General features: G+C 40.6%; 1 protein-coding gene across 2 annotated transcripts in view; it reads right to left on the bottom strand.

Moving 5' to 3' along the window:
* The window catches only part of LOC119849945 (solute carrier organic anion transporter family member 1C1-like), a 37453-nt gene that overhangs the window by 12646 nt on the left and 5891 nt on the right, over nt 1-18916 (bottom strand). The window contains exons 2-11 of one of the 2 annotated variants that reach the window (XM_043516701.1): nt 18737-18882; nt 17960-18101; nt 17726-17858; nt 16340-16470; nt 15425-15571; nt 8007-8105; nt 7057-7302; nt 5592-5756; nt 4296-4491; nt 386-551 (exon numbers count right to left, since the gene is read on the bottom strand). In XM_043516701.1, coding sequence (XP_043372636.1) covers nt 386-551; nt 4296-4491; nt 5592-5756; nt 7057-7302; nt 8007-8105; nt 15425-15571; nt 16340-16470; nt 17726-17858; nt 17960-18101; nt 18737-18847 — 1536 coding nt within the window. In that variant the 5' untranslated portion in view covers nt 18848-18882. Of the gene's footprint in view, nt 1-385; nt 552-4295; nt 4492-5591; nt 5757-7056; nt 7303-8006; nt 8106-15424; nt 15572-16339; nt 16471-17725; nt 17859-17959; nt 18102-18736; nt 18883-18916 lie in introns of those variants that run through there. The other variant, XM_038387383.2, reaches the window with a different exon arrangement.

The following is an 18916-nucleotide window of genomic DNA, read 5'->3' as shown; positions in this document are numbered from 1 at the left end:
GATTTGCTGAGAAATATATATTTACAGTCACTTTCCCGAGTAAGAAAACATTGTTTAGAAAAAACAAATTCTAAATTTTAAAAAAACTTTAAAGCAAAGTAAATCTAAAAGTGAGTCTAGGTTATTGAATTCCAATGGGAGTTGGGTGCCTGACTCCTCTGGGTTCTTCTGAAAATGGAGCGAGGCATTTAGTGCCCTTAGGCTCCCTTGAAATTCCCAGCTGGATGCTTTTGTGCTTTCTCCATTCACTAGTTCAGAGGTAAAATGGTAGAGAATGGGTATCTAGCTCTACATGGTTGCTTAGCATAAAAAAAGCAACAGAAATCCATCCATATAAATAATTATTATTTGCACTCTTTTAATTCATATCTATCTACCTACTTACCATATTCTTTCCAGCCCCAATCGATGATTTACACCCAGCAAAGCATGCGGTCATATAAGTGATTCCATTGTCCCCACACACAGGATCCCATTGATTCAATACACAGCTGCAGCCAGAATTGCAGCTAGCAATTAAGTTGTTTTTGGGGAAGGAAGATTGTTTTACTCTGGAGAGATTACAAGTAGAATCTTAATTGATCAAATAAAACAATTCCTTATTAGAAAAATAAACATAGACAACACATGAATGATCAAGCACAGAGAAATGAGGTGGAGTAAAGCAGTCACCATTGGCAGCCTGCATTCAGTGGAGCATGAAGAACTGATAGATAGTAATTGCAGGTAGAATGTCAGCTAAATTGATCTAAGCCAAGGTTCTCTTGGTTTTATCATAAAACATTAAGAATTTTGCTGGATTGTAGCTTCAAATTGCAAGCCATGTCTGACTAGCTATCTTTGGTGGGATCATCAGTGACAAGGATGACATGAACAGACACAAAATGGGATTGCTAATAGATTTAGTGGAAGATTCAGCCCAGGGGGGGAAAAAATCACACATGAAATTGTTGCCACCTTCAGACTAACTCTATCCTTCCTCCCTCCACATTGTCCTGCAAATGTGAGGTAGTGGTCTAAACCCCTACATGCTTGTTATAGCTCTAGTTGTTTGGTCAGAGTAACAGTAGCAATGCTGCTCCTTGGTCTGTTGGATACATGTGTGTGAGGCCTGGTTTGTGCTAGAAAATTAGGTGGGTTTAATTACATCAGTCGGGGGGGAGGGAGTGTGTGAAAAATCCAGAGCTAGGTCAATGCAAGAATTCTTCCATCAACCTAGCAACGCCAATGCATGAATCCCTCGGTTCAGCAAATGGAGTTTCGACTCTAAAGCTCTCCAGCAGGGCAGCTGCAGTGGCATAGCTGTGTTGCTGTAGTGTTAAGTGTAGACAAGCACTGACTCATGAGTACTGCTCTCATCTGAAGTCTTCTACTCAGCAGCAACCCTGCAACACTGGTCAGGCTGGACTCCTGTTGCCTTATTCAGATCTCACATTGGTTTCACCCCAAAATAACACCATTGACCTCTGTGGGGTTACTCTTGATTTATGCTGGTCCAAGTGAGATTGAGGGACCAATTTAAGATCTTGCTGACGAGAACCAACATTTTCATACATGACTAGTGATTGGGTTTGTTTTGGTATCCAACTTGAGATGCATGAACACATTTTCCAAAAATGCTGTGCACCCATCCTCTGAAAATCAGATGCTTTTAAGGTGTCTGACATCAGACACCCGAAGATTCAGGCACCCAAAACCACAAATCACTTTTGAAAAGCTTGGCCTGGGTTCCCAATTTAAAACCATGCCATTGAAGGAAAAACAATCACCCCTCCCCACCCCCGAATTTTTCGAATGAAAAAGTATTTTAGTTGTGTTTTCCCCAGAGTTATGATATTGCTCATCTCACAGTTAAGAATATTAATGTGGCTGCAGAGTGCTGAGATGGCTGAAATAATCTGTGAATCCAAAGGTCTCTTTTTCACTTCAGCAGAAAGATCCCATGATTTGGTAAATCCCCCAGTAGTGAGTTGTTGGGATATGGAGAAGCTATTTGACCTACTTATTCATCTTTGGGGTACCCCCACTTTTGGGAGCAATCAAAATCAGTCATTTTAATCCTCCAGCATCATCTCTAATTCAACAGGCAGCCTGATTGCCAGGGACAGAACTTGTCCACAGTAGTATCCACTGAACAAAACTCTGAGATCCTCTTGTAACTAAACTCCAAGTCACGCTGGCCTGGTTACAGAGAACATTGGTGACTGGTTTGACAAAAGGGTTGGGAACGTTTAGGTAAAATATAGGCTGCTTCAAGAAAAATGGACTGAGTTTTGATTAAACCTGGTCTGGAAACCAGGCAGAGCAGGGTGAAATTTTTCACACTAAATGTTTTTGGAGAAGAGGGGAAGGGGAAAAAAAGGGGAAAAATGCATATTCAGTGACAGTGAATTCTCCTAATTCAAGTTTATTTAGCTGAATAGTTTGTTAGGGAAAAACAAAAAAATTCTGAAAAAAAAAAGAAAACATTTTGTTTTGACATTTTTCAAACTAAACATTTTAATTCTTCAGCTTGAATCAACTTTTCATTTCAAACTTTCCTTTAATTTTATTTTTAAATGGCCAAAATCCAAACAAACCATTTCATTCGACCCAATTTTTATTTAACATTCAATTCACTGAAAATTATGAAAATGTTGGTTTTCAGTCTGACCTGAAGCATTTTTTCCAACTTTCTGAAACTGCCACTGAACCAAAAAATATGTTATTTGTCCAACTCTATCTCCTTTTGAATGTCTGTTTGAATTAGACTGTGAACTCAACACAAAATTCTGGGAGTTTGAATCTCCACTGCCATGCACCTTAGGTAGACATTTACACTTCTGTAAATTGGGTGTAAACTGCTACCAATTCCAATGTCTCCACTGATGTCTGCCCATGATAGTACTTTGCACCCACTACGCCCAGGGATAAATGTCTATACAAAGTGCAAAGCAATGATGAATCTGATCCGGAGTGTACAAATTGCCATGAGCTGAAAGTGAAGCAAGGTCTGCAGAGCCATTTGCAAACTGACACCACCAAGTTCCATACATCTCTAACACTGAGCAACTTCAGATTGGGAGCTGTCTGTAAGCAAGGACTTACAAAGCCCCCCAACCTGAAGCAAATACTCACCAGCAACCAAACACCACACAACAGAACCACTAACCCAGGAACCTATTCTTGCAACAAAGCCCGTTGCCAACTGTGTCCACATATCTATTCAGGGGACACCATCATAAAGCTAACCACATCAGCCCCACTATCAGAGGCTAGTTCACGTGCACATCTACCAATGTGATATATACCAGCAATGCCCCTCTTCCATGTACATTGGTCAAACTGGACAGTCTCTATGTAAAAGAGTAAATGGACACAAATCAGACGTCAAGAACTATAATGTTCAAAAAGTAGTCGGAGAACACTTGAATCTCTCTGGTCACTCGATTACAGATCTAAAAGTGGCAATTCTTCAACAAAAAAACTTCAGAAACAGACTCCTGAGAGAGAGACTCAACGAGAGACTGCTGAATTGGAATTAATTTGAAAACTGGATACAATTAACATAGGCTTGAATAAAGACTGGGAGTGGATGTATTATTACACAAAGTAAAAGTATTTCCCCATGTTTATTCTCCTCCCTCCCCCCTCCCCCCCCCCCCCGCTGTTCCTCAGACGTTCTGGTCAACTGCTGGAAATGGCCTGCTGGTAAGAGCTCATCTTAAGTGATTACTCTCCTTACAGTGTGTATGGTAACACCCATTGTTTCATGTTCTCTGTGTATATAAATCTCCCCACTGTATTTTCCACTGAATGCATCCAATGAAGTGAGCTGTAGCTCACGGAAGCTTATGCTCAAATAAATGTGTTAGTCTCTAAGGTGCCACAAGTACTCCTTTTCTTCTGACTACTAACACTCTCTAGTGTGCACTGGCAGTAGGCCTCAACGAGCAAAGCTGGCACAAATCAATGTCGCTCCACTGACCTCCATAGAATTGAGCTGATTTACATCAGCTGAGGATGTGGTCCCGTTATTTTTCTCTTTAACTAAACACTATAAACTTTATACTTTAAAACTTTAAGACAAACAAATACTTATAGTATATTTGTGTATAAAGTTATATACCAGTAAATTACAGTATGCAAACAAGGGCCTGGGTCACAGAGTTTATATCTAAATTCAGATCTGAACTGCTCCCTAGCATTCTACTTTGGGATCGACTTGAAACGTAGCGATCATGAGAATTAAAGGAGATGGAAAGTGTGTTTTTGAACGATGAAGACAAGAATACAAACCCAGAGAGAATACAAACCCAGAGTAGGAGACTGTTAAACCAGCCACCTGGAGCACCTCACAATCACATGTGAAGTACAAGAGGTTTAACAGGTATGCAGCTATAAAGGTGGCACATCCAAATTTTGCCATTCCAGTTATGTGTAACTTGAACTTTTTAATGATAAAGCCTCCCAGAAACATCCCCAGAATTGTAATGGGTAAAAGTATCACACCTGCAAACAAAAAGGAACAGAAGGATGTTTACATTTATTGAAACAGCACCCTATTAAAATAAAAATCTGATGCTAGTTTGTGGTTTGCATTTTGTGTCTTTTAGTTTCTTAACTATGAATTCGTGAAATTCAGGTTAGCTGAAATAGACACTAATCCAGACCTTGCCCTATTCTTCAGATTGATCTTTTGAAGTTCAATAAAGTTCTGTTTCATTTTTGCTTGATGCTTCATTTTCTCCTTATGCCTGCAATTCCCTTAGAAAAAGACTGTTTTCATTCTCTTCTTTGCCCTTTTGTATGTGATTTCCAGCACAGGATTGCAGGTGCTAGAAGTTCGGACAATTCAGATAAAAATCTCACCTTGTGGGCATTTACTCAGCTGACATGAGCCTCCAAACCTTTTGAGGTCTGGCCATAGATAGCTAACAAAGATGGTGAAAGGAAACAGTGTTTGGATTTGGACTGAGCTTGAGTTGGGATTCCATTTGTAGGTTGGAGCCTGAATCCTGGCTAAGGTTTGGTCTCAGATTCAATGATGTTGAAAACTCACAAACTCTCCTCCTGAAATTTTGACCCCAAACTTCAGAAATCTTACAAGCTGTTATTGTGAGATTTTAATCTTCTTTTGTGAGACTTTGGATGCATCCAAACCAGGACCAGAAATAAGGTCCTTCCAGTTTGGATTCATCCAACCTATAATGAAAGCAGTAGGGATTGGTTCAGATTCAGGAATCTAAATCCAAGTCCTCAATATTCTTAAAATCCCAAAGGGTTCAGATGACATTATCCCATTAATAGTAGAAAAAAGCATTGTCTGTGATTTAGTATCAGCCAGTTTACTATATGAAGAAACCTAGGAAAATGATCACTAGAACAATATATTTCAAAAATACTTTAGGTAAATAATAATCCTCAATTTAAGATTTAACCCCCACCCACAAAGGAATCCATGTTTTATCTAAGGGCCCAATTCAATTCCACTGAAGCGAGTGTCAAAACTCTCTTGGAAATGAATGGGACCAGGATTTGGTCCTAAGATGGAAGATAAAGTAACAAATGAAAATTTTTCATTGTAAGATAAAAAGAAGAGGGACACATACCAATTAGAAAGATGGCTCTTGACACGGATACATTAAATTGCTGTTCCATAAACTTTGTCTCAAAAGTTATCAATCCAACCATAGAATTGTACTGCAGAATAGTGAGGGACAAGTACACCAGAAAGACTGGGTTCCCAAGAAGTTTCTTCAAAGTTGGTAGGAAATCTGGAAAGGAAAGGTGAGTGTCTTATTCTCTGCTAAATATGAAATAGACATATGGAAAGCTTTGTCCTTATTCAGCTGATGAACCAGACATTGATTTAGTTACTGGCTGTGTTAGAAAGTTTAATTTATTTTTCTCCCCATTATGCTAAACACTATCGAAGGGCATCCTTATAATAGTGAGAACTTCCCTCTTCTTTCATACTTGACTTAGAGAGATACTAGTACATGAAGAGGCGGTGCAGTCTAGTGGATAGTGTGCTAGATTGGGAATCAAGAGACCTGGTTTATAACCCCGATTTTGTCAGTGGCCTACTTGGATTGTAAAGTCTTTGGGGCAAGGACTGTCTCTTATGTGCTTGTACAGTGCTTAGTTCAAATCTTGACTGGGGCCTCTAATTAGCACTACTAATAATTATAATAATGTCAGTGGTTGCAAGTTATTTGAAGTATTGCCAACCCTAGGTGTTCAAACTCATGTGTTGGGTCCCAAAAATCATGATATTTTAAATAATATTTTGGGGTTCATTTTATTTGCCTTTTTTTGTGAGATGAGGTGGGTGAGGTAATATCTTTTATTGGACCAACCTTTGTTGGTGAAAGAGACAAGCTTTTGAGCTACACAGAGCTCTTCTTCAGGTGAGCATTGAGGGTTTGCATCTTCAGGTTTTCCTCTTCAATCATGAGGGCTAGAAGCTTACTTCCAAAAAAAAAAAGAAAGATAAGAGTCTCCCATAATCACGTGACTTCAAGAGCTGGGGCTTTAAGAAAAACACTGAATATCATGAGATTTGCAGTAAAATTGTAGGTGTTGGCAATACTGTGCTTGGTATTTCCCTCTTTTACTTTGATCTTATTAATAGAGGGGAGTAACTTTAGCAGAATGAAGGACTCATTAATGCAGAATCAGGTTTTCCTGCACTGTCTTCCCTGCTCAATACCTGTTATCTTAAGTTTATGCATATAACATGTCATGCCAGTGTGATAGCTAACACACTGAAACACATAAAAGAATGAGCTGTTATAGCTTTAGCTAAAGCTCTGTAGATGGTGGTGGTGGTCGTGAGCAGGGTTTACCACCTCATATTCTCTGTGGAGTGGCACAGAGGGGGACCTGTAACACACTTTCACCAGGGAGTTATACCAGCACTACATTGGAGGATGATGATTATTTACTATTTGCATTGCAGTAACATCCAGGAATGCAGCCTGATTGTGGTCAGTACTGCACAAACATATAAGCAGCCCTCAATGAATACTTGAAAGACAACAATGTGAAATAGATCATCCAATATGTTCTTACCTTTTGCTGCTTCTGAGAATTTTAACTGTGGTTGACTTGGAGATTCTATTTTACAGTGATCTTCTTGAATAGTTACAGATGATTCACTCAGCTTCTTCAAATTTCTTTCTTCTCCTTCTTTTGGTAAGGAGTAAGGAAAGAACCAGAAAGGCAATGAAGCCAGAAAACTGACTGCTCCACATATCACCAATCCAAGCCACCAGGCACCAACCCAACGCGTATCCTTAGGATTTATGGTTAAACTCTCTAAAAAGAGAGCAAGAGAGATTCCAAATTAAGCACCAGGTTTTTGTTTCTTGATTAACTGACATATAATATATTTCAGTACACAGAGCAATTTAAACTTGTATAAGAACATTTGTATCCAATATTTAAACATTTAAGATTAGCCACATTTAAGATTAGCTACAGAAATTTAAAAACTATTTTGTTGGTGAATCATTCCCAAGCACCCAAGAATAGAAAATACTATTCACTTATTCAGTGGCCACCATGTCCCTCACATTCCCTGATGTCCCTTCCTTGCTGAAGTCTGCCATTGCAATGCTTTTCCAAGAAAACTCATAAAAATGCAACATTGTCCCTTTATGGGACCCAAAATTCTACCCAGGATTAGAGATAAGCAAAGCGATTTAGATGATGAAAGTATCCGCCACATGAAGCTTTGCCCATTCCTTGACCTGGAGCAGAACCAGCTCTTTGGAGATCCTCAATGTTCATTTAACATAGTCTCCCCATTTTTCTTTTCATTTGTGCAGATCACTGCATTTCCAGCTTCCCATCTAAAATGTAATCCTAACAATAATGTTAGCTATTGAACCAGTAATACCCATTGGAAACCCCCTCGTTTCTGAGAGAGCTAACTGACAAACAGTTGCTGAACACATACAGAACATCTGAGTCACTGATATTTCAGTATTATCATTCAGTGAATCATCTCTGTGTCTTACCAAGATCTACCACTCCAACATCTACCCACAGATTAGCACAGAAAGATCCGAGCAGAAAGCCAAGTGTTGGCCCAACCATTCCTGATGATCTTATGGTACCTGTAAGAGAAGGAAGATATTATGATATAGTAAATAATACACTTTATACAGAAAAACAACCATTAGTCTGAAAAAAATGCTTACAGTGTGTGAGAATTTCTAATTTTATGTTTTAGAAACTCTGCTTTTCATTTTAAGGCTCTGATCCTGCCTGTTACAATATTCAGGCAGATTCCTTCACCCACTTGGAGCCCAACAGAAGTCGATGTGGTTTTGTATGGGATAACATATATTATACCTGGTAGGATCAGGGTCAAGAGACAATATGGAAAAAGAGCATATTATAGTGATTTTAATCTAAAAAGATTTTTTTCTTTCAGCTCTATGTGACTGTATCATTCAGTTAATGAACATTACTAGGAAGCATATAGTTTTATAAATATTGCAGGGTTCACAACTGTGGTTACCACTGCAGGTCACAAGCAGTTTACATGACTGTGGGATGCATGACTTTCCCTGTACCGTATACTCAAGCCCTGAATTTAACTTTAAGGAGGGGTATTTCCTTTGCCTCGTCTACTTAAAGTTAAGCATGTGCTTATAAGCTTTCTTCATTCAGAGCCAAAGTACAGGGATAAGTAGTAGTGCAGGTTAATAAGTAGAAATTTAGATAGAATACTCTGAAAATGTCAATTACTCAAAAGGTTGAATTAGTATGCCCGTGTTTAAGTGTCGTTCAGTATAAAAAATGTCTACAAAATACAAGTAAATGTGAGAATTAGCAAACCAACAAAAAGCTATGTTCATATTTATTTATACAGCTCCAAAAGTAGGCTAGTAGAGAAACAAGGAGACAAGAGGGAAAATCCTGGCTCTATTGAAGTCAGTGGGAGTTTTGCTATTGACTTCACTGGGGCCAGCATTTCACCCAAGGTCTTTGCTTACGAACTAAACAGACATCAGAGATGAAGGAGGTGGATCATAGAATACCAGGGTTGGAAGGGACCTCAGGAGGTCATCAAGTCCAACCCTCTGCTCAAAGCAGGACCAGTCCCCAATTTTTGCCCCAGATCCCTAAATGGTCCCCTCAAGGACTGAATTTACAACCCTGGGTTTAGCGCCAATGCTCAAACCACTGAGCTATCCCTCCCCCTGAGGGGATGTAACAAGAAGCAAATGAATGAGCAGTAAAGTTTAGTACAAACTGGTCAGGCCTATAGTGCATTTTGTTACAATGTTTTATCATCTAATTTGTGAAATGCAGCGTAATCTGATTTTATTTCTCATTACATGTCATGGCTATACTGAAAAAATAAAAAGTTCCAAAAAGCTAATTCCTACATGGATGGCAGCATTTCCCTTTCACTTATGCTGATCTGTAGAGTTTTTAGTTGTAAGGAACAAAAGGGGATAAAATTGTCAAAAATGCCTAAGGGCTAGATTCAAACAGATATTGTAATGTTCAGTGTTACAATACCATGCTCCTAGGTGTCCTGCCTCCCAGTGGAATCCTCTGCCCTGAGTAGAGTTGGACCTTGCAAAGGGAATTAAAACCAATAGTAAAAGGTTCTATAGCCATATAAATAAGAAGAAAACTAAGAAGGAAGAAGTGGGGCCGCTTAACACTGAGGATGGAGCGGAGGTTAAAGATAATCTAGGCATGGCCCAATATCTAAACAAATACTTTGCCTCAGTCTTTAATAAGGCTAAAGAGGATCTTGGGGATAATGGTAGCATGACAAATGGGAAGGAGGATATAGAGGTAGATATTACCATATCAGAGGTAGAAGCGAAACTGAAACAGCTTAATGGGACTAAATCGGGGGGCCCAGATAATCTTCATCCAAGAATATTAAAGGAATTGGCACCTGAAATTGCAAGCCCATTAGCAAGAATTTTTAATGAATCTGTAAACTCAGGAATAGTACCGAATGATTGGAGAATTGCTAATATAGTTCCTATTTTTAAGAAAGGAAAAAAAAGTGATCCAGGTAACTACAGGCCAGTTAGTTTGACATCTGTAGTATGCAAGGTCCTGGAAAAAATTTTGAAGGAGAAATTAGTTAAGGACATCGAAGTCAATGGTAAATGGGACAAAATACAACATGGTTTTACAAAAGGTAGATCGTGCCAAACCAACCTAATCTCCTTTTTTGAAAAAGTAACAGATTTTTTAGATAAAGGAAATGCAGTGGATCTAATTTACCTAGATTTCAGTAAGGCATTTGATACCGTGCCACATGGGGAATTATTAGTTAAATTGGAGAAGATGGGGATCAATATGAACATCAGAAGGTGGATAAGGAATTGGTTAAAGGGGAGACTGCAACGGGTCCTACTGAAAGGCGAACTGTCAGGTTGGAGGGAGGTTACCAGTGGAGTTCCTCAGGGATCGGTTTTGGGACCAATCTTATTTAATCTTTTTGTTACTGACCTTGGCACAAAAAGTGGGAGTGTGCTAATAAAGTTTGCAGATGATACAAAGCTGGGAGGTATTGCCAATTCGGAGAAGGATCGGGATATTATACAGGAGGATCTGGATGACCTTGTAAACTGGAGTAATAGTAATAGGATGAAATTTAATAGTGAGAAGTGTAAGGTTATGCATTTAGGGATTAATAACAAGAATTTTAGTTATAAGCTGGGGACGCATCAATTAGAAGTAACGGAAGAGGAGAAGGACCTTGGAGTATTGGTTGATCATAGGATGACTATGAGCTGCCAATGTGATATGGCTGTGAAAAAAGCTAATGCGGTTTTGGGATGCATCAGGAGAGGCATTTCCAGTAGGGATAAGGAGGTTTTAGTACCGTTATACAAGGCACTGGTGAGACCTCACCTAGAATACTGTGTGCAGTTCTGGTCTCCCATGTTTAAAAAGGATGAATTCAAACTGGAGCAGGTACAGAGAAGGGCTACTAGGATGATCCGAGGAATGGAAAACTTGTCTTATGAAAGGAGACTTAAGGAGCTTGGCTTGTTTAGCCTAACTAAAAGAAGGTTGAGGGGAGATATGATTGCTCTCTATAAATATATCAGAGGGATAAATATAGGAGAGGGAGAGGAATTATTTAAGCTCAGCACCAATGTGGACACAAGAACAAATGGGTATAAACTGGCCACCAGGAAGTTTAGACTTGAAATCAGACGAAGGTTTTTAACCATCAGAGGAGTGAAGTTTTGGAATAACCTTCCAAGGGAAGCAGTGGGGGCAAAAGATCTATCTGGTTTTAAGATTCTACTCGATAAGTTTATGGAGGAGATGGTATGATGGGATAATGGGATTTTGGTAAGTAACTGATCTTTAAATATTCAGGGTAAATAGGCCAAATCCCCTGAGATGGGATATTAGATGGATGGGATCTGAGTTACTATAGAAAATTCTTTCCTGGGTATCTGGCTGGTGAATCTTGCCCATATGCTCAGGGTTTAGCTGATTGCCATATTTGGGGTCGGGAAGCAATTTTCCTCCAGGGCAGATTGGAGAGGCCCTGGAGGTTTTTCGCCTTCCTCTGTAGCATGGGGCATGGTTGACTGGAGGGAGGCTTCTCTGCTCCTTGAAGTTTTGAACCATGATTTGAGGACTTCAATAGCTCAGACATGGGTGAGGTTTTTCATAGGAGTGGTGGGTGACATTCTGTGGCCTGCGCTGTGCAGGAGGTCGGACTAGATGATCAGAGTGGTCCCTTCTGACCTTAGTATCTATGAATCTATGAATGTATGAATCTAGGTGCTCAAGCTCCCCATGCATTGTACAAGGAGAGGAAGTCATCTAAAGAAGGGATTATCAGAAGCCAGCAAACTGAGTGGGAGCTGCCAAAATTAACCAAGCGTGAATGCAAAGGAAAGCTGCAGGGCTTAGGCCCAGATCCTCAAAGGTATTTAAGCACCTAACCCCCATTGATCTTGGCCTTAAGTGTATGCCTCCCTCTACGCCAAATTCTCAGATGTGAACCCTCTCCTAGAGTTAGGTACCTAAGCCAGATCAGCCCTTTCTCATGGAGAACAAGAGGGCAACTCAACCCATAAGAGCCAGTAGCTTAGTGGTTAGGGCACTCCTCTGAAATGTGGGAAACCAGTGTTCAAGTCAAGCAGAATGGGAATTCAAACCTGGGTCTCTTACATCCCACCTAAGTGCCCCAATCACTGGGCTACTGAGTATCCTGAAGACATATACCCACGCAGCTATCTTTTGTGTGGGGCCCGAGTTTGTAAGTGTGCTCTGAGAACCGTAGGTGCCAACTTTCCCCAGTGCCAGTGGGTGCTTGTGTCCCCTGGCCCCACCCTTGCCCTGCCCCCATTTCAACCCCTTCCCCAAAGTCTCTGCCCCCTTCCTGCCCCTATTGGACCCCTTCCCCAAATCCCCGCCCTGGCCCCGCCTCTTCCCTGAGTGCACTGTGTTCCTCCTCCTCCCAGTGCTTGCCATGCTAAACAGCTGCTTTGTGGTGCAAGCGCTGGGAGCTAGGGGGGAAAAAGTGGGCACGCAGCACGCTCAGGGGAGGAGGCAGAGGCGAGCTGGGGCAGTGGGGAGCTGCCAGTCGGTGCAGAGCACCCCCCAATTTTTCCCCATAGGTGCTCCAACCCCGGAGCACCCACGGAGTCGGCGCCTCTGCTGAGAACATCTCCAGGATTGGACCCTGCTGACAAGAAGGCAAGGGAACACATAGTTTGAGAAGAGATTCTTGCTTTGGAGCTGCCAGTGCTTTCACTTGTGCTTCAGCTCTGAACAGCTTGTTAGCTGTGGGGTGGCATCAGGACTTAGGCAGCTTTGTGCATGCCTGCTAGTGAAAGCTTGGGAGCCTACAGGGTCAGGTGACAGCTGAGTCTTAGGCGCCAACTCTGTGGGTGCTCCGGGGCTGGAGCACCCATGGGGAAAAAATAGTGGGTGCTGGGCACCCACCAGCAGCCCCCCACAGTGCCTCCCCCTTCCTCCCCGCACCTCAATCAGCTGTTTCACAGCATGCAGGAAACTGCGGGGGTAGGAGCAAGGACACTGCATGCTTGGGGGAGGGGGCGGAATGGGGTGGGGTGGGGAAGGAGCAGGGTGTGGCGTGAGGGAAGGGGTGGAGTGGGAGCAGGGCCTGGGGCAGAGCCAGGGGTTGAGCACTCCCTGGCACAATGGAAAGTCGGCACCTGTGAGCTGAGTGATGTTTCTGAGAACATCAATGGCACCTAAATGTTGGACTTAGGTGTCTAAAGAGGCAGTAAGTCACCTAAGCACTTGTGTGACTTGAGCACCTCAGTCCCATTAATTTTCAGCAGGACACAGCTGCTTAAATTATGTAGGAAGTTTTGAAAATTTTAATCCCGGAAGAGATTTCTCCGACTTTATTATGTTGTTTTCAATGGGAGGAAACAATCTCCTACTGGGTGACAGTTGGAGCCATTTATGATTGGATTGACCACCCTTGAAATCTACATTAATATGCCTAATACAACTTCTTTTACCCTTTCATGTGGAGATTTATCTTCTATACACTTTGTAATTTGAGAAGCTCCTTGTTTTATAGATCTCACTACAGTGATTGCTCAGCAAATGAGCAGCGGTTCCTACAATGGATCACTGTAGTGTAGACTACACTTACCAGTGGATCAACGGTGCAGCGATTGATCTACTGGGGGTCGATTTAGTGGGTCTAGCGAAGACCCGCTAAATCGACCACAGATCACTCTCCTGTCAACTCCGGTATTCCACTGGAACCAGAAGAGTAAGGGGAGTCAACGGAAGAGTGTCTCCCGTTGACACAACATAGTATGGACCCCGCGGTAAGTAGATCTAAGCTATGTTGACTTGAGTTATGCTACTAATGTAACTCAAATTGTGTAGCTTAGATCAACTTTCCCCCATAGTGTAGACCTGCCCGAAAGTAGACTAGCCAGACAAAGGAGGGCAAGTGGAAATGTGAGCACTCGGCAGTGAAATTAGTTGACCAAGGTCGCACACACAGATTTGTGGTCAAAATTCCACAATAGCCTTGAGTGGAATTTTTCCATTACAGGACGATAATTATTAGGCACTAATATGGCATGAATGGGTCCTGCTCATCAGATATGCAGAAGAGTATTGCAATGAGAGATGATCAATAAGTGGAATTTACATCCTGGAGAAAATCCAATTATTCAGTGTTTGGTTTAATTCCAAATTGGGATGAAATGTAAAAGTATCAAAAATTTTAATGGAATGAAAAGTTATGAAAATTTTCAACTCAGAAATGTTGAAATGAAACCTTTCAGGATTCCAAAATCAAAAATTTTGTTTCAGTTTATTGACCCAAAAGAAAATGTTTAGTTTCAGGTTGAGTCAATGTTAGTTTCTGAGTCTGTCTGAACTGCCAGAGGGTATCAAGGGTATTGTAGTTGCAGGTCCCATATGCCCCTAAGAGACCTGCTCCTACATTTCCCCGATGCACCATGGTGCTTCCCTGTGGCTGAGTGACTGTAGTGTGACTTTTGGACCAGTCCTAATTAGAAAGTTCTGAGGTGATCATGAATATCTTGATAAACTGAGGTAGGGAATTAGTGTTTTTTGTACAGTCCTATTTTGTATATTCCACATCTTTCTATCTAAAATTTTTCTTTCCTCATCCCCAAGTGAAGACTGTTTTCAGTGGCTTTAGGTGCAGTATCATCTATCAAGTTCTTCCTGAGATTAGTATATTATATTGATATTTCCATGGCCAGTTTATGTGCCATCAAATTTATTCTGGGCAATTGCTTAGCCATGCATCAATTACACAGATTATGGGTTTGGTATAGTAGTTCAAGGTACTAAACTGGTTATGAATGAGCTAGGACAGTTGGGACTCTTTCTCCCCTGGTCAACAATGGATTCTGCTTCCAAAGAAATGCCCATTGATTGGAAATGACATCCTCGCAGCTGGTTGAATATGTCCCTCCCTGACACTGGTGACTTTACATCAGCTGTGCTAGGTGACAAAACTCAAGTGCCAGCTGCAATCTTTCTGAAAGCTTTTAATAAAATGTTTAAAGTATTATTATTAAAGTGAGTTATTTGGAGAAGGGTGCTTAGGAAGAATTTGTTCTCTAAAGCAATGACAGTCTGTGGGTCTAGAGCCACTCACAGCTCTTCATGGCCCCCATGTACTACTCTCAGGGTAAGTTTTTGACTATGCTCCACTTGTTCCGTCAGCCAACAAACTGATCCATGTTGCAAGACACCCTTAGGGGACGGAAAAGGTGCTGTTTGGAACTCTTTTCCAAAGATAAGCATGGAACTTGCTCAGCATTCCACTCTTACTGTTGTAAGGTGAGGAAAGAATGCAGAATATTGTCAAATGAACACTGGTGTTGTTCTAGTTTTGATGCAGAAATGTTTAAAAGATTGATCTGGGAGTTGATATTGTACATTAATTTATTACCTATGTAAAATGCTGAGTTTTCTTCTTTGGCAAAATCATCAACATATGACACCCCCAGTGGCATAATAGGTGCTTCACCAATTCCACGTAAAAGGTTTCCCATCAGTACAAAGATCCACAGATAGGAGCTTGCTGCTTTTTCACATCCTGTAGGCAATAAATATTTACATTTTTGGAAAGAGAGCTTTCAGAAGAACTTATTTGCAATGGAATTGAAATGGTGCCTTTTGAACAATGTGGAGAAAAACACCGATAATAGATTTAGTTAGTCTGTTTTCTTCTCAATCTGCTATACCTCCTTGAGGTCCATTTTATGCCAGCCATTCAAGAGAAAATCTTAGGTGTTCTGTTGCAATATCATAATATTTTGACAGGATCCAGTGATACAATGAAAAATGTCATTAGATTGCAAGGGGATGACATTTTGCTGGCCACAAAAATGTCGGGGGGAGCAGTAATCTTGCAAGCAGGATATCCCAATAACAGGCCTGACTGTGCAATACTTACTCACATTGGTGAGCATTTACTCAGACAGGTCTTCTCACTGAAGTTGAGGCACTTAAGTACGTGTTTAACTTTAAGCACCTATTTAAGTGCTTTGCTTAATCAGGACAATGGATATGTTTTCTTTGGATATTCTGCCTCATACATTAGTGGAATTATATAAGGTTGAATGTGTATGTAAATAAGAAGAGATTCTAATTTGGATAATAGGAGTTCTACACTTAGCTCTTTCTGTTTTCTCCTCAATATATATACATGGCTTCCATTAAATTTGGGGGATGGGATGGAGGGGAGGGATGATTGGAGAACATGCTTCCTCTTAGTGGTTTTAATATTATACTTTCCAATAAAAAGAGAATATATAAAATGATGTTAACCAAGACTGAGTCCAATCACAGAGCTTTTGCTTACCAGAATTTTTCAGCTCTCTAGTCATTTCTATAGCATCTAAAGTCGGACGATGTAAAGGTAATGCTAGAGAGCATGCTGATAAACTTGTAGAAGAGTTGTCCTCAGTAAGTGGTATTCTTTCATAATTATAACTGGAAAATAATGGTGTAAGATGTAGCTGAAATATAAATGACTTATTTTTTATGAAAATTGTACATAAACTTGGTGCTCATGGAATTACTTTGTCTATTATATGAAGGCAGAGTTGATAGACAAATAGCTATGGCTTGGGTGCGTCCACAGCTTAGTGGTTCTCCAAAGAGAATTGATATCTGTTGATGCACCTTTATATGGGACTATAATGCTGTCCCCTGGCTAAGAGAGCTATTAATGGTTGCACATCCCTTAAGTCAACCCTGGCTACAGGAATTTTAAATTCAGTTGTGACCACTCAGTGTCTGGCTTGGCTGCACATTCAAATAGCTTATGTTTTTATCTAGAGACTTCATTCAGAGGAGTAAAGAAGGGACAACCTGATGTTGTTGGTGTTCAGTAGTGTTTCCACATACTGACAGCCACATTGTTATTTTTTACAGCATCTGGGATTTAGTATAGTATAGTGGCAGCCTCTACTAATGTGATGAAAGGCAATATGGTCCATGGCTCGCTGCCACCCTCCCTCTGGATATTACAGTTGCATTATGGGAAAAGGTTTATCTTTCAAAGCTCTATTGAGAGAATGGATTAAATGAATATACCCCTCACTGGGCAGTGCCATACAATTCTCAGAGACTGCTGGCCCTCTACAATTCCACAAGCAAAGTAGAGATTGGGGCGTTTTCTGCTCTTTGGTCCACATAGCCCCACTCAGTATCCCTACTCAATCTTTCTTTTAGGGCAGTTCCTCCCTGGCTAGCCCTGATCTGGGAAGAAACAAGCCTCTCCCATTGGCATGGTGGGGAGGCACTGTCTTCCATGATGTCATTCCTTCAGTGCCCTGGTTGTCATATATGGCAGTTGTGGGGATGGGAAAGGGGCAGTGCCTCATACAGCACCCAGAAATTAGTGCTTTCTGGCAGCTGTTTATAGTGACCATTGAAAAAGAAGACTGTTCCATCAGGATCTGTTGGCTAGTTCTAGATCCAAGTAACATTCTCTGAACATGGAGCTCTGGCTGCCCCCGTACCACAGAACCAGGTAGGCTCAGAATAGGACCTTCAGTAAGTCAGAGAGTCAATGAATGCTAAAATATCATGCCCTACAGTGCTAATGAAATCATCCAATCTTTGGGGGAAACTTTAATTTTTCAAACCAGTTCTTCAGCTTTTATATCAAGTGTACTGAAGAAAAACTGCTTCAGAAGTTGGAGTCTAAATGGTGCATAATATAATAATCAGCCATATTTACCGTCCCATTAGGAAATGAGGCATCACTGATAAAAATGTTCCAAATGACATGATGAGACATCCAGCACCAATTACTTTGGGTCGGTGAATCTTTGACCCAAGATAGCTCACCAGTATCATCACCATTAAGTTACCTGAAGAGATATAAGCAAAGCTCCTATGAGAATAGCTGCTTTTAAACAAATTGTCCATTAAAATGCTCATCCTTTTTACTTCCAAAGGGAAAGATACATACCTATCTCAAAGCTGCCATCAATGATGCCGACAACTGACGATGAAATTTCAAATCTCCTTTCAATTTGAGTTGACATACTCTTCATGTAGCTTCCAGAAAATCCTTTGGCAAAAAAGGAGAATGCTAATGCCCCAAGAAATATCTGAAGAAAAGGAAATTGAGTTGGTTAAGAACCATCTTTTCTCAGCGATTGGATGGCTCAGGGGATTGGCAACGAAATACAGATATTGGATGTGTTGTTTGGGTAAAACCTCCTTTCAGTGGTTTTCCTTCAGTTAACGGATTTTACTTCATAATTAGGCTGGCCTCCAAACTCTCATACTTTGCATCAAAATATGTTGAGCTTCAGCTCCCACTGTTTCTATGTGCTATCTGAGAAGGGCTGCTAGCCACAGTGGGGAATGCACTCCCTGCCTACATTTTAGTCTTTGCTGTTGCCTTTCCTGGCAAGGGTTTCCTGTGTAAAGCTATTTAAATATAATAATAATAATAATTAATTAATAATTAATAATAAATGTAGCCATAGTTACTGTTATTATTACCACTCTGTATATTTCTAATGCATCCATTTCCAAGATTCAGCCTGATCCAAAGCCCACTGAAAACTTCCATTGACTTAACTGGGCTTGGGCTCAGACTATAAAGCAGTAACATTTCCAGAACTTTAATAAATAGTGACGTACTAGCACACTGAACCCAGTGAATATTCATAAAACATCAAAATACAGTTTTCAACGCTTTTTTAGGAAATTAAAGGTTGAGCTGTGGTCTTTATACCTTTAACTTAGAAAAATAAGGATACATTATCTTGACAGGAAGTGGCCCAATACTTCTGTCCAGGAAAGGTGGATTGTCTTTAGATTGGTCGGGAATCATTCTTGTTTCCATGGTATTGCTCTTCTAGATTGAATATATAAGTCTTCCTGTTTGGAAAAATTAGTGAGTTATTATTTATAT

This window comes from Dermochelys coriacea, chromosome 1, assembly GCF_009764565.3.
Source record: "Dermochelys coriacea isolate rDerCor1 chromosome 1, rDerCor1.pri.v4, whole genome shotgun sequence".
Lineage (NCBI taxonomy): Eukaryota > Metazoa > Chordata > Testudines > Dermochelyidae > Dermochelys > Dermochelys coriacea.
Note: the sequence above shows the minus strand (reverse complement) of the source record. Positions and strands in the feature narration are given on the sequence as shown.